This window comes from Ammospiza nelsoni, chromosome 26, assembly GCF_027579445.1.
Source record: "Ammospiza nelsoni isolate bAmmNel1 chromosome 26, bAmmNel1.pri, whole genome shotgun sequence".
Taxonomy (NCBI): Eukaryota; Metazoa; Chordata; class Aves; order Passeriformes; family Passerellidae; genus Ammospiza; species Ammospiza nelsoni.
This window is the reverse complement of record NC_080658.1, coordinates 1,726,897-1,739,786: the sequence shown is the minus strand read 5'-3', so window position 1 is coordinate 1,739,786 and position 12,890 is coordinate 1,726,897. Positions and strand designations below refer to the sequence as shown.

Genomic DNA, 12,890 nt, shown 5'->3' with positions numbered 1-12,890 from the left:
CTCCCCGAGCGCAGGACGCCCACGGCAAGGTGGCACCCCAACCTTCCCTGGTTCTGTGACAATCCCAGGCCCCGAGCAGCAGCCCCAGCAGCTCTCACACCCCGGGGCATCTGCTTTCCATCCCGGCACACCAGGCTCCCTCCTCACGGAGCACAGACCTGGCACGGTGAGAGCTGAGCTGGGAGCCAAGTGTATTTTCAGCCTGGGAAAGCAGGCTGGTGCAGGTGTGCTCCATCCAGCTCGGATCCTCGCTGGTGATTTTGAGCTTGCTCCTTTTCTGCCCCATTAGTGGAGGAAAGGAGGTCTCCAAGGTCATCAAGATCCTGTGAGTTTCATGAAAATTGCTTTCTGGAGAAGAGGATTAAAAAGGAAGAAAAAAATAGAGCCACGCTGAACGTTGTCACTGAGGGAGTGCAACACACACTCAGCACTGGTTAGACATCAGAGAATCCACACAGGAGCTGAGTTTGTCCTGCCAGGGACACGAGGGTGGATGAGGGTGCCCTGAGCTGTGTCCAGAGGCACACACGCAGCCCAGGCCCACCAGCCGTGCAGAATCCAGAGGCTCCTTCAGCACAGGTCCAAGCTGTGTGCAGCAGGTGGGATTGGACACCAGCCAACCTTCCACACGGGGCCAAGGTCCACGCAGCAGATGGGATGGGGTTGGCCACCAGGCTGCCTTCAACACAGGTGCAAAGTCCACCCAGGAGATGGGGCTGGACACAAGGTTATGCCCAGTCCAGCCCAGGGGGAGGCTGAAGGTCCCACCTTGAGCTCCACTGGAGCTTCTTGGCTGAGATGGGGGGCCTGGGTGAGACTTTTGAGGGCAGCGAGGACCAGCTCGTGCCCCAAGGGCTCTGCCAAGCCAGCAGCAGTGTTTTACAAGATAGCTTTAAACCAAGGATGATTTCCCTTCCCCGTTGTGATAACATCTGGAGAGATTTTGCTGCCTTCTGCCTTCTGCATCATGCCTGCAGCTGAAATTAGGAGGCTCAGCGAAATCATTCCCTAAGGAGAAAAAAGAAACGTAAAAGCAGAAAAAAGGAGGAGATTCCCCCTTAATTCACAGAGCTCCTGGAGGGGAGCTCAGGAGGCAGCAGGTACCAAGCTTGAGGGGCTGCTTTGCACCCCCCTGCCTGTACATGGAGCTTCCAGAGGAGATTTGCTGTAAAATCACATTAATTCAAAGCAAGAAACACTCTGGGCTCCCTTCACCAGCACAAGGACCCTTGGGCCATCAGAATAACCGATTTTTTGGGATTTTTAGGTCCATTTTTCCCGTCAGGAAGGCGGCTGGGGTTCCCACAGCCACAGCCCCGTGGTGCTGGTGGGGCCTGGCCAGGGCAGGTCTATTCTTAGCCGGCGGGTGGCCAGGCAGGAGCAGGCAGGGTGCACGGGCTGCGTTCCTCACATTCCCCTCCGGGGGACAGGGAGCGCCTGGAAAGGCGCAGCCACAGCTTGGCAGCAGCTGGGGCCATCACAAGGGGCCACCGTGGGCAGGACAGAGGGGCCAGGTGGCCTCGGGGGGGTCGCAGGGGACAGGAATTGTGGAAGGGATGCAGTGAGATGCAGGAGGGGCTGGGAGAGCTCCATCCCTGCAGATCCCTGGGAGCTCAGGTCAGCACCATCCTTCCCTCCCACTGCTCAAGCAGGGCTGAGGGGAGTAAAGGTGAATTTGGGGGGTGAAGGAAAGACCCCTTATTCCCCCCCTAAGCAAGTTCAGACTCTTCCCAGCCCCATGGCTCAGCTGGAATTCCCTACCAAGGGGGACAGGGCCAGATCCAAGGCAAATGACAGCGCTACCCTCCTGATGTCCAGCCTTGATGGAGGGGTGCCATCCCCGCCTGTGGCTGGATGCACTGGGCACCCAGTGGGGTGCCATCCTCCCCAGGGGATGCATCCAGGGGTTCCAGATGTGCTGACCACCTCCCCAGCCCCACAGAGCCCCATGGCCCTGTCCCAGGGTGCCTCAGCAGCAGCACCCCAAACGGGCTCTGCCCATGTCCCACTGCTGGCGGGGAACTGTCCCCACCCTTTGGGGCTCCCCCCTGAGCTGGCACTGTCCCACTGAGGCATCCCAGGTGACAGGGAGAGAATTGTCCCCACCAAAAGAGCTGGGAACTCGGCACGGGCTCCTTTCCAGGGGAGTTTCCAGTCAGACAGACCCGCTGCCTGCTGCCTCTCCCTGCTCCTCCCTGCAGCATCACGAGCTCTCGCAGCCTGCAGGCCCCATCCATCCTCCTGGCAGGTGAGTCACGAGCCTGCCCCGTGCCTCAGTTTCCCCTGCTGGGCAGGGGGGACAGGCAGGGTGCCAGGGGGATGCCATGACCGGAGTGGCCACGGCCCAGAGCAGAGTCCCCGTGGCATTCCCTGCCACTCACAAGTGGAAGTGGCTTTGTCAGGAAACAACGTCCGTGACTTGGTTTAATGTCACCGAGTCCTTTCCAGATTTGCAGTCTCCCAGGGCTGGGAAGGCCCAAGCTGATGAGAGTTCGATTTGGCTGCACATTTTTACCTTTGTTTTGGGCTTTTGTTTCATACTTAACAAACAAACAGCGCGGAGGTGAGAGCCTGAAAAAATGCATCAAGATTTGGAGTGGTGAGGCAGAGAAAGAAGCCAAAACAAGGAGCATCCTTCCACCTGCAAAAATAAATTTACAGCCCAAATTCCTCCATCCCGTGTCAAATCTGTGGAGCATCTTCCAAAGGTGAAGGGCAAGGCAGAGGCATGAGCCATGCCAGGCAGAAGGACGCCTGAGAGTGCCTGGGGACAGTCCTGGTGGCTGGAGGCAGCTTTGGGGACCACGAGAGCCCTGTCTCTCCCTTCCCAGCTGTGTTTGCAGTGTGGCTCTAATTACAGAGAGAGGCAGAAATGTCGCGTCTCGGTTGGCAAACATTTCTCCTGGCAAGTGCCAGCCGGCAGCTGCCATGCTGGCATCCAGGCGGGCTCCCAGCCCCTCCATCCCACACCTCCCACCATAAATCCATACCCCAGTAAGGCTGCACTCCTCTCTCAACGTGCCTGTGCAACCCCTCACTGAGCAGGTGATGATTTCCTGCGCAGATCAGAAATGCCAGGAGCAGGGAGGGGGAGGACACCCTCGGGAAGCACCCAGGTCTCCTTTGCCCTTGGAAACCAGGTAATCTCCCACTGATTCCCCAGGGTGTGGGAAGGGAAGGGAAAAAAAAAATAAGGGGAAAGGAGTAAAACCTCCAAAACGTTCAGTGAGGAGAAAAAGGAGGAGGAGGAGGAGGAGGAGGAGGAGGGGGGAGAAGTAGAACTGAGTGAGGGAGGAGGAGGAGGAGAGCAGGGCAGGGAGAGAGAGGATTACTGCTCAGTTAAATTAGAGGGAGCCCTTCAGCTGACTTGAACAGCAGGAGAATTTGCCCAAAGACCCCAATTTTTCCAATTTGGGATAAAATGTAAGCGCGGGATTAACCACAAGCATATGCTTAAAACCCAGGGAATTGAAAGAAGTCTGGGCACAGAGTGCTCCAAAGAGGGCAGGGCATGGAGTGGCAGCTGCATGGGTGACCTGGCCCTGCAGGGATGCACTGAGGGGCCTGGGGAGCTCTGAGGGGACTGGAACAACCGTGGGTGCACTGGGAGGCTCCTGGAGCTCGGTCAATAATAACCTGGAAGGGAATGACATGACTCAGCTCCAAATGCAATGTGGGGAAGAGGGCTGGTAGGAGAGGCTCCTCCACGTGCTGGGACAAACGCCCTGCTTGGAGAAAGGGGGATCAGAGGGGCCCCACAGCTATGGCTGGAGCAGGACAAGCCTTTCTGGGGTCACTGCAGAGGGGCTGGAGGGACGGGGCTGTTCCCTGCCCCAGAGCTGTGCTGGTGCCCCCACCCTCCACTCTGGGGACCCCCCCCAGAAAGGCTCTGGGCTGGCACGTGCCCTTTGTGTCAGACTCATCCTCCTCCACGTGATGTGCCCATGAACATCCCGGGCTGATTTATGGCATGAGAGGAGGGCAGGAGGCCAGCCTTAAATCCTGGCTGCCTGGTGATTAATAATCATAATTACTATCATATTAGCTGTAGTAGTAAGGGTTTGCTTTCCCCTGCAGAACTGGTCATCCAGGAATCTCAAAGAGGTTTCACCAGGCCAGGTGACCAATGTCCCTATTTTCTAAAGGAAATTGCAGCACAGAGCTGTCTCCCTTGAGTCACACAGTATATCAACAAGAAAACAGAGAAGGCAGGAGTCTGGACTCTGTGTCCCTCTCCCTCCCCCATGCTATTAAGCTGCATCTGTGTAATATAGAGCAAAACATCCTCCACGAGTCGCAGTAAATCACGGCAGAGGCAGTGTGCAGAGTGGATGGGGGGAGATAATGGGTTTTTCACCCTCTTCAACAATAGAACAAGTTTTTCTGCGTTAGGGAAGGCTGACTTCTCTGAGAGATGGAGATAAAAACAGCACTGAGCCTCCAAAATGGGCTGAAAGGGCGCTTGCCTCACTCACTTGCAGTGCTGGCCAAGGGACAGGAGGCAAACCAGGCAAACCATGCTGTGGGTTGAGTGCCCCACTGGCATGGCCTGGTCCACATGGACACCACTGAGATGCACTGGAATATTAATTGAAAACCCCAGCAAAACACTTCTGTTGATGATAATGGACCATAATCCTCTTAGAGCAATTTCATGCCTGAAAAATCATGCATAACAAAATAATAATAATAGAAAGCCCCTGAGTGGACACTGTCCTTAGCAGTGGACACAGGAGAAGAGGGTCAGCCAGAGTGGATTTCTCAGGAAGGAAAGGGAGCTGGTCCCCTTGGCCTCCACCCTGAGGTGGGCAGAAGAACTGAATTGGGTCTAGGTCTGAACATCTCAGCATCACCATGGAACCCTGATGTCCCACAGAAACCCACGAGGGTGCCCATGGTCTACAGAGCCCATGGGGCTTTCTGTGACCCCACAACCCAGGAACTTGCTATATTCTCCATCCCCAGCAGAGCTCCCAGGGTGCTCTGGACTCTCCACGTCCTTCAGAGTTCTCAGGACTCTCAGGACGCTCCGTGTTCCCCGAGGATTTTCCGTGCCCGCAGAGCCCTGTGCCAGGCAGGGCCGTCCCGTGCCAAGCCCCCCGCCCCCAAAAGAAGCAGCCGGTCCCCCCCGTCCCGCCCGCCCCTTCAGCACCAGCTCGGCTGGACAGCGCCAGGAGTGGGGCCGGCACCCCCGGCACCCCAGAGCACCCGGACCTCCTCCTCGGAACCTCTGGGAGCGCCCTGACCTGTCCCCCGGCATCCCCAGGATCCCCAACATCCCGACAAAGCCCCTCGCTCCCCTTCCCTTGCACCCCATTCTCACCCTCCGACGCTCCCTACTCGGGCTGCGCCCCCTCCTCAGCGCCCTGTGCTCTGCTCCTGCCCCCCTGCACCCTCAGACCGCCCCCTCCAACCCCGGCACCCAGCAGCGCCCCCTCTGCTGCCCCTGCAGCTCTGCATCTCCTGCTGCTCCCCCGCAGCACCCCCTGCACCCCAGCACCACCTGCAGCACCCCCTGCACCCCGGCATCCCCTGCTCTGCCGCCCCCAGCCCCCCAGGGCTCTTCATCGCTCCCTCCTGCACCATCCTCCTTCACCATCCCCACCCGGCAGCTCCCGGCGCTCCCGGTGCCGCCTCCTCCTCCAGCACCCCTCTCCAGCACCCCTTTTTTCAGCACCCCTTCCTCCAGCGCCCCCAGCACCCTTCAGTGGCACTCCCACCAAATCCCCCCATCCCCAGCAGAACCTCCAGCTCCAGCACCCCACTCCCTCCAGGACTCTGCCAGCACCCCGAGGACCCCATCCCCACCCCTCCACGCCCCACAAGGATTCCCCTCCATCCCCAAAGCCTCTTTCACCTGTCAGCACGTCCTGCCCCAGCCCCTCAAGGCTCCCACCCCCGCACCCTCAGCACCCACCTGCGCCCCCGGCCCGCCCCGCGCCCCGCCCCGGAGCCCCCCCCGCCCTCGGGGCCGTGCGGGAGCGGCTGCGGGGCCGCGGGATGCCGGGGGGTCCGGGGGAGCTCCGGGGGCCGCCGGGGGGTGCGCGCTGCCCGGCCGGCAGCTGTTGCTGCTGACGGCTCCCCCCGGAGCCTCCGGCCGGCCGGGGCAGCGGTGACTAAGCACTTTGGGGGATTTCTACTCTTTATTATTTTATTCTATTATTTTCTCCCGCTTTCAAGCGGGTCCTCCCCCCTCTCTCCCCCGCTTCCCCCTCCCATCCTCATCTTCCCCGGCCGCCCCCGCCCGGGGCCGGGCGCGGCAGGGCGGGCGGAGGGGTTCCCCCTTCCGGCCACCGGGAGCATGGGAGCCCCGGGCCGGCTGGGCTCCAGAGCTCGGTCAGCCCTGGGGTGAGGCGGAGCGGGGCCGCGCCGTGCCGTGCCGCGCCGCTCCGGGGCCGGGCCGCGCTCCCCGCCGCGCCCGCGGCAAGTTCCGCCGCTCCCGGGGCGCGCAGAGCGCAGCGGAGCGATGCCGGTGCGCCGGGGCCATGTGGCCCCCCAAAACACCTACCTGGACACCATCATTCGCAAATTTGAAGGACAAAGTGAGTACCGCACCCTCCGGTCCCGCTCCGCTCCCCCCGCGGCCGGGGCGCCCCCCAAGTTCGGAGCGCGGCGGGGAGAGGAGGGGGGAAGGCGGGAGGGTGTCCCCGGGGGCACGGAGGAGCCCCTGTGACCTCCCGAAGGGGGAGAGGGTGGGCGACAGCCAGGCAGTGTCCCCGCGGGTATTTACAGACAGGGCGACACCGGGGGACGGAGCCACCCCGGCCTCGGTGTTTCCCGGGGGGATCGCGGTGTCCCCGGGCCGGTTCGGGGTGCCGGGGCTGGCGGGGAGGGGGTCCCGGCCGGCTGGACGGGGGGACAGGGTGAACCCCAGCGCAGTCGGGCTCGCCGCTTGTTTGCCTTCAACTCTGCGCTCTCGGCGGCCGCCGTCCCTGGTGAAACGTTGCCATTTGCTGTTGCTCCGAGTAATCCCTTTATATGAATTTTGGGGCTGGTTTCGTGTCAGATACGGCGGAAAGTCCGTGCACATGGGGGAGCACTGGGGTTTGCGTGTGCCTGGGTGGGGGCGCGGGGGTTCCGCTCCCGCTCTCTGGGCACCCCAATAGGGATGGGTCCCACCTACAATGCTGGGGGTGACGGGAGGGGGCCAGGGCACCGGGGTCCCCCAAAAACTGAGCTCGGGGGGATGCTGCGGGGTGCAGCCCCCACTGCCCCGACTCGCTGTGGGGTTTTTTTGTGCGTGTCCAAGTTTCCCGAGTGGGCAAATTCCCTGGCGCTGCCATCCCTGCAGGCTCTGCGCTGCCTGGCCTGGCGGTGACTGACGTGACCCTGGGGATGGAAAGTGAGAAAAACTGTGCCTGCTTCCTATCAGTTCCCCCTGGGAAGCGGCGGCTGGGGAGCAGCGGGGCCAGGCGGCGAGGCGTGACGGGAGAACGGAGCCAGACCCCGCTCCGTGCCCGCTCCCTGCCAGCCATGTCGGGCACCAGCTGGGTTCTGCCCAAACATCGCCCCACGCTCCCCCGCGGCAGTTTCGTGCTGTGGCAGGTGTTGGGAGGCAGCAAACCAGCACACCTAATACATCTTTGCTACAGGCAATGGGTTCTCAGGTGCCTGTGGGTGCCTTCATCCCCAGCACCGCAGCTCCCATGGGTGTAGCTGCTCCTGGTGAGTCCCCGGCGCAGCCAGAGGGGCCCAGCTCTTCCCTGCCAGGGCTGGGACCAAGGGGAAATCTGCAGGTGAGAGCAGGACAGAAAGCAAATTGGGGGTGAAAAAACCCCCCAAGGAGACCTGGCTCTGCAGCTCCTTCCCATCGTGGTCGTGGTCACATCCCTGTGCTCAGCACAGCTTGCTCCGGCGCCCTGCCAGCCCTGTAAATCCTGTCCTGCGCCAGCCCGGCCAGGATCCAGGCTGGATCCAGCCCATGGAGCTGACACTGGATGGGGGAACTGTTCGTCACAGGTGGGGAGTGTGCCCCAGCAGCAGGGCTTTGGGAGGAGGTCCCCTCCTAGTGCTGGCAAAGCAGTTTGGAGGTAGAAGGATCGGGAAGAAGGAACTGGGGAGCGTTTGTCTGTGGTGCTTTGTGCTGTTTGCAGCATCGGCACCGGCCCTGTGTGGGAAAGAGAAGGGTGCCAGAGTGGGAGCCCCCAGAAAGGGCTACCAAGGGGCTGCCAGAGGGTGGAATGAAGCAGGAGACTTGTGCAGCGTCCCTGGGGACTCTGGTTTTACTGGGAGGCATCCTGCAGAGCTGGGACCCTGCAGGTGCCATTGGGGACAGCCCTGATGTGCCTGGGAGGGGTCCCCCCAGCCCAGCACTCGGTGCCACAGCTGTGCAGAGGTTCCTCTTGCGTTTGGGTGAAATTCCCCATGAGGCTGGAGTGCAGCAGGGTTCTGGAGCACGCAAGCTGCAGATGCCATTCCTGGGTAATCCAGGAGATTAATTGGGGTCTGGGCTGGGAGACAGCCTCCAAATGGACCCTCTGCTCAGACCTGCCTTTAGCTCCAGCTCGGAGCTGATGCCAAATGCTGAGGGAGATGGTGCTGGGAGGGATGTGGCACCACATAAGCATCCAGCTCCCTGTCACATCCCAGCAAACCTGTCCCAGAGCCCAGCACTCCCTGATGTCCTTAAAAAAACCCACAAAATCAAGCCAAATAAGAGCTCACCCCAAGATAAGGATGGAAGTGGCTCCATGTGGGCTGTGCAGCACTGCCACACAGCCTGGCAAGGCAGCAAGTCTGACCTCAGCCCAGCCTAGGTGGCTGCAGCACCAGGAGGGAATGGGGCAGCACCACTCTCTGCCTCAGTTTCCCTTTTCCTTCCCTTGAGCACTTTACTTTTTTAGCACAGGGGCCACAAAGCCCAGGAGAGTCTGGATTTCACCTTCAGCCCAAAGGCACAATTACCCTATAAAACATTAGGAGAACCATTAATGTGATGGGTTTCACCCCTGCTTCCCATGAAGCCAAGCCTTACACTCACTCCTCCTCTTGCCCCTTGCCTGACTTCAGTCAAATCTGAGCAAGGGTGGAAAGTCTCTGAGATAACTCAGGTCCCTGATAAGCTCCTGGGAAGGGACAGAGGCTGCAGCTCTCCCCTGTGCCTGCAGTGCCGGTCAGGGACAGATTGCCCATTAGACAGCAGAGAGTCCCCACATGCCTGTGGTGAATTGTCAAGGCTGCAGGGATTGGCCAACCCCAGCAAAACTGCCTCTACTGAGAACCCCCCCTTTGTGTCCCCCTGTCCCCACAGCCACAAATTCGCATTGAAGTGGGGACACTTCTCTCTCTGAAGAGCAGAGCAGTCCTGGGACTGTGTGGGCTGAGGTCAGCCGCTGTCCCCCCAGAGCTGTCCCCAGTGTCACCTGTCTGCACGATGCCCACAGCGGGGCGACACCAAAACTCCCAAGCTCGCCCCCCACACCCCTCTAAGCCTCGTGCTGCCTCTCCTGCCTCCCTGCAGACCGCAAGTTCCTCATTGCCAACGCCCAGATGGAGAACTGCGCCATCATCTACTGCAACGACGGCTTCTGCGAGATGTTCGGCTACTCGCGCGTGGAGGTGATGCAGCAGCCCTGCACCTGCGACTTCCTCACGGGCCCCGACACCACCAAGAGCTCCATTGCCCAGCTCACCCAGGCCCTGCTGGGCTCCGAGGAGTGCAAGCTGGAGATCCTCTACTACCGCAAAGACAGTAAGAGCCTCTCCGTGGGGCGGGCTGTGGGAAGCCAGTGGTGGGACGCAAACACGTCAGGATGCACCCAGGCTCAGGGCTTTGCTGAGAGCACCCCCACGGTGGCTCCTGGTGGGATGGAGGCATCTCTGCTGTCACGGAGCACATTGGGGCATTGAGCAATAGAGGGTGTTGCCAGATTATTTGGGAATCAGGTCATTTGTGAGCCCTTGGGGGTGGCTCGTTGCTCCTGGGACAAGCTGTGTCATTGCTTGTGGGATCCCTGCGCCAGGAATGAGAATCCATGGAGAAGCCAGGCTTGGGCACAGGGCTCCCAGTCTGTGCTCTGAGATGAGATGAGACAGACCCCCCATCTCTGCTGAGAGTGGGTGCAGCCAACATCCTCAGAGCTGCCTTTCCAGTGAGCAGGATGCGGCTGTGCGTGCACAGATGGAATTACGTTAAGATGAAAATGAAGCTTTGATGGAAAATACGAGTGATTAGTTCTAATACGGCAGGAAGTTAAATAAATATTTAGTGCTTGATGCTGCAAAACAGCAGTGGCCAGGGCTCCCAGGGGCAGGGAAATGCAGGTCTGGTACTCACAGGAGGTTAAAAATATTCAGTGTTTCCTTTTTTTAACCTATGGAGCTTTCCCATTACTTCAGATTGTATTGATGGGGGTTGGCCTGAGCACAGGGCTGCACCCCAATCTGCTGGCAGCCAGTTAGGGGAGAAGCACTGGAAGGAAAAGGAAGGAGCAGGCAGGAACCCTGGCTCCCAGCCCAGCACCCTATCTTGGGGTGTCCTGGCCTCCCTCCCAGACCCTATCATCTCCCGGGCTGGCATCCAGGTGCCAGCGTATCAGAGTTATTCACTGGCAGCACCTCTGCGTGTTATCCCGGCGTTATCCCGGCAGGACCTGGCCCTGTGTGGTGGCAGGATCAGCCGCTCGCTCGAGGCTCTTCCTGTGGGGCTCTCCTGGGTGGAGAGGGGCCATGAGTGGTGCCAGGGCTGGGTGCAGGTGCCCCCCTTCAGCAGCTGCAGGGCCTGGCTGGAGCCCAGGGCAGTGCAGAGACGTGGCACACGCTGTGCCCCTGCTCCCATCCAGTGCCAGTGGCCGTGCGCTGGCTGTGGCAAGGACAGCATGTGCGGCCCTGGTCCATTCCCTCCCTCCCTCAGGATAGTTTCCCATTCCTTCCCTGGGGACTACTTGGCTTGTGAGCCTGATGCATCACCGTGCTCCCTGCTTTGAAGCATTCCTGCTGGGCTCACGGGATGCTCGGCGCTGTCCTCAGAGCCCTGCTCTTCCTCTAGGCCATGGGGAACTCTCATTGCAGCTCTGAGCTGCTTTCTTCTCTTTTTTATTAAAAACGAGGGGGAAAAAAAATAAAAAAAGCCCAGAAGCAAACCCTTCATGTCTATTTTTAAAACCCAGCCCCACCAGCAGCATGCTTTTCCAATTGTTTCCCCCCAGCACTCAGCCTGCGACCGCTCGGCCCATTATAAATGGGTCTTATCGGCGAAGAAAAGGCTTTTGCATTATAGGGAGCTGCTGCTTAATTAGCCAGCGGAGCTCCGAACCTGCCTGTCCTCTTTTTCATACCAGCAGCACCAATCTCCAGCCTCGACCTGCTGTTTATTACTGCGGTACTCCCGGCTCTGCAGCTCGCGGGGTTGTTTCCTCGCTTTCCTGGCTGACAGAGGCAACGTGAAACCCAAAATCTGCCCGTTGGAGACACCCGAGCAGGGCCAGGCTGGGCTGGAGGGGCCAGGTAGGAAGGGGCCACCCAAGGGTGCCTGGGGTCAGGCAGGATGCTGAGTGAGGGGGGATGCATGTCCGTGGGGACAGCCTGGCTGCTCGGTCCCCACCTGGATGTTCGTGCTGTCATCACCTAATATAAAATATAATTATATAATTATGAACAGAGACAAACGAGCCAGGGGTGCCAACAGTGAGCCCAAAATGGAACCTTCCTGTGGGGGAAGGTGGGACCAGCCCAGGTAGGGCTGTTGTCCGTCCCTGCCATGCCAGCCCCAAAAAGGCCTTGGAAAGAGGGAAGAGGCCGTTGGCAGCGCGTGTGGGCTCTAATCCCCAGCTCAAAGCTGGGAGATCAGTGAAAAGTTAATTTCCTTACAAGATGCTACACAGCTGGAGCTGGCCCAGACAGGGGGGGTCAGCACGGGATCAGCTGCAGCCACAGCAAGGAGCAGCCGTGGCCCCCAGCCCTGCAGACACACTGTGGCCCGGGGAAGCTCAAATCCTCCAGCATCCCCTGAGGATGACACCCAGGAGCTGAGCTGCACCCAGGGGTGGTTTTTCCCTCCCCAGGTGGGGATGTGCCTTGCAGTGAAGCCACTGGGCAGGGCTCACGGGGGTCCCCAGAGCTGGAGGTGGCCACAGGTGCTGAGTGCCACAGTGCCAGCATGGCCTGAGCAGCAGCAGCTGGTGGCACTGGCTCTGCTTAATCTGCGTGAATGTGATGCTGATGAATATGAAAGGGGAGATGTGGCTGTGACAGCTGGAGCAGCTGCTGGGGCAGCCCCAGCCCCTCCAGCCTGTCCTTGGCTGGGCAGAGCCCACAGCTTGTCCCCTCCAGCAGCACTTCGTGTCAGTCCCCGTGGAACTGGGATTAGGGGCTGGGATCAGGCCAGCAAACTCATCACACTGCTGCAGAGGCCAGGATTTTCCCCTGGGAGGGATTGGGGTGCCCTGTGCCACTCAGCATACCCCCCCAACAGGTCCCCATGGGTTGGGAAGTGCCACCACCTCCAAAGGGAGCAGGGGCACTCATGTGACACATCCCCTGTGTCCCCAGCCCAGGGCACATCTGGGGCACTGCCCCTCTCCAGCAGCTGCTGCCAGCAAGCCTGGCTAAGGCAGGGGGATGGATCCAGCCAGGGGGATGGATCCAGCCAGGGTTTCTCCATGCAGCTTTGTAAACAGCAGCATCTGACGTGCCCAACGGGTGCGCTGGGAGCAGGAGGGCAAATCCCACCAGCAGCTGCTGCATCCTGGCACTGGCAGGGGTGATTTGGTGCTGGCAGCCCCAGCGAGCCTCTGCTGCTGCCCCATGGTGGGGCCAAGGCAGCACTAAGGGGATTTCTTGGGTGTTGGAGGGGCAGGAAGGCACAGCCAGCTGACAAACCCCAACCCCAAGTGGAGCCCTTGGCTTGTACAAACCCATGGGGTCTATGCCAAGCTAGGGCTGTTTGCTGC

At 60.2% G+C, this 12,890-nt stretch overlaps 1 protein-coding gene across 1 annotated transcript in view; it reads left to right on the top strand.

Annotated features, from left to right (window-relative positions):
- Positions 1–6,360: 6,360 nt before the first annotated feature.
- Positions 6,361–12,890, top strand: part of KCNH6 (potassium voltage-gated channel subfamily H member 6) — a 32,337-nt gene continuing 25,807 nt past the window's right edge. Inside the window, exons 1-2 of the mRNA XM_059489362.1 lie at positions 6,361–6,542; positions 9,461–9,691. Of these exons, the coding sequence (XP_059345345.1) occupies positions 6,467–6,542; positions 9,461–9,691 (307 nt within the window). The 5' untranslated portion in view covers positions 6,361–6,466. The remainder of the gene's footprint in view (positions 6,543–9,460; positions 9,692–12,890) is intronic.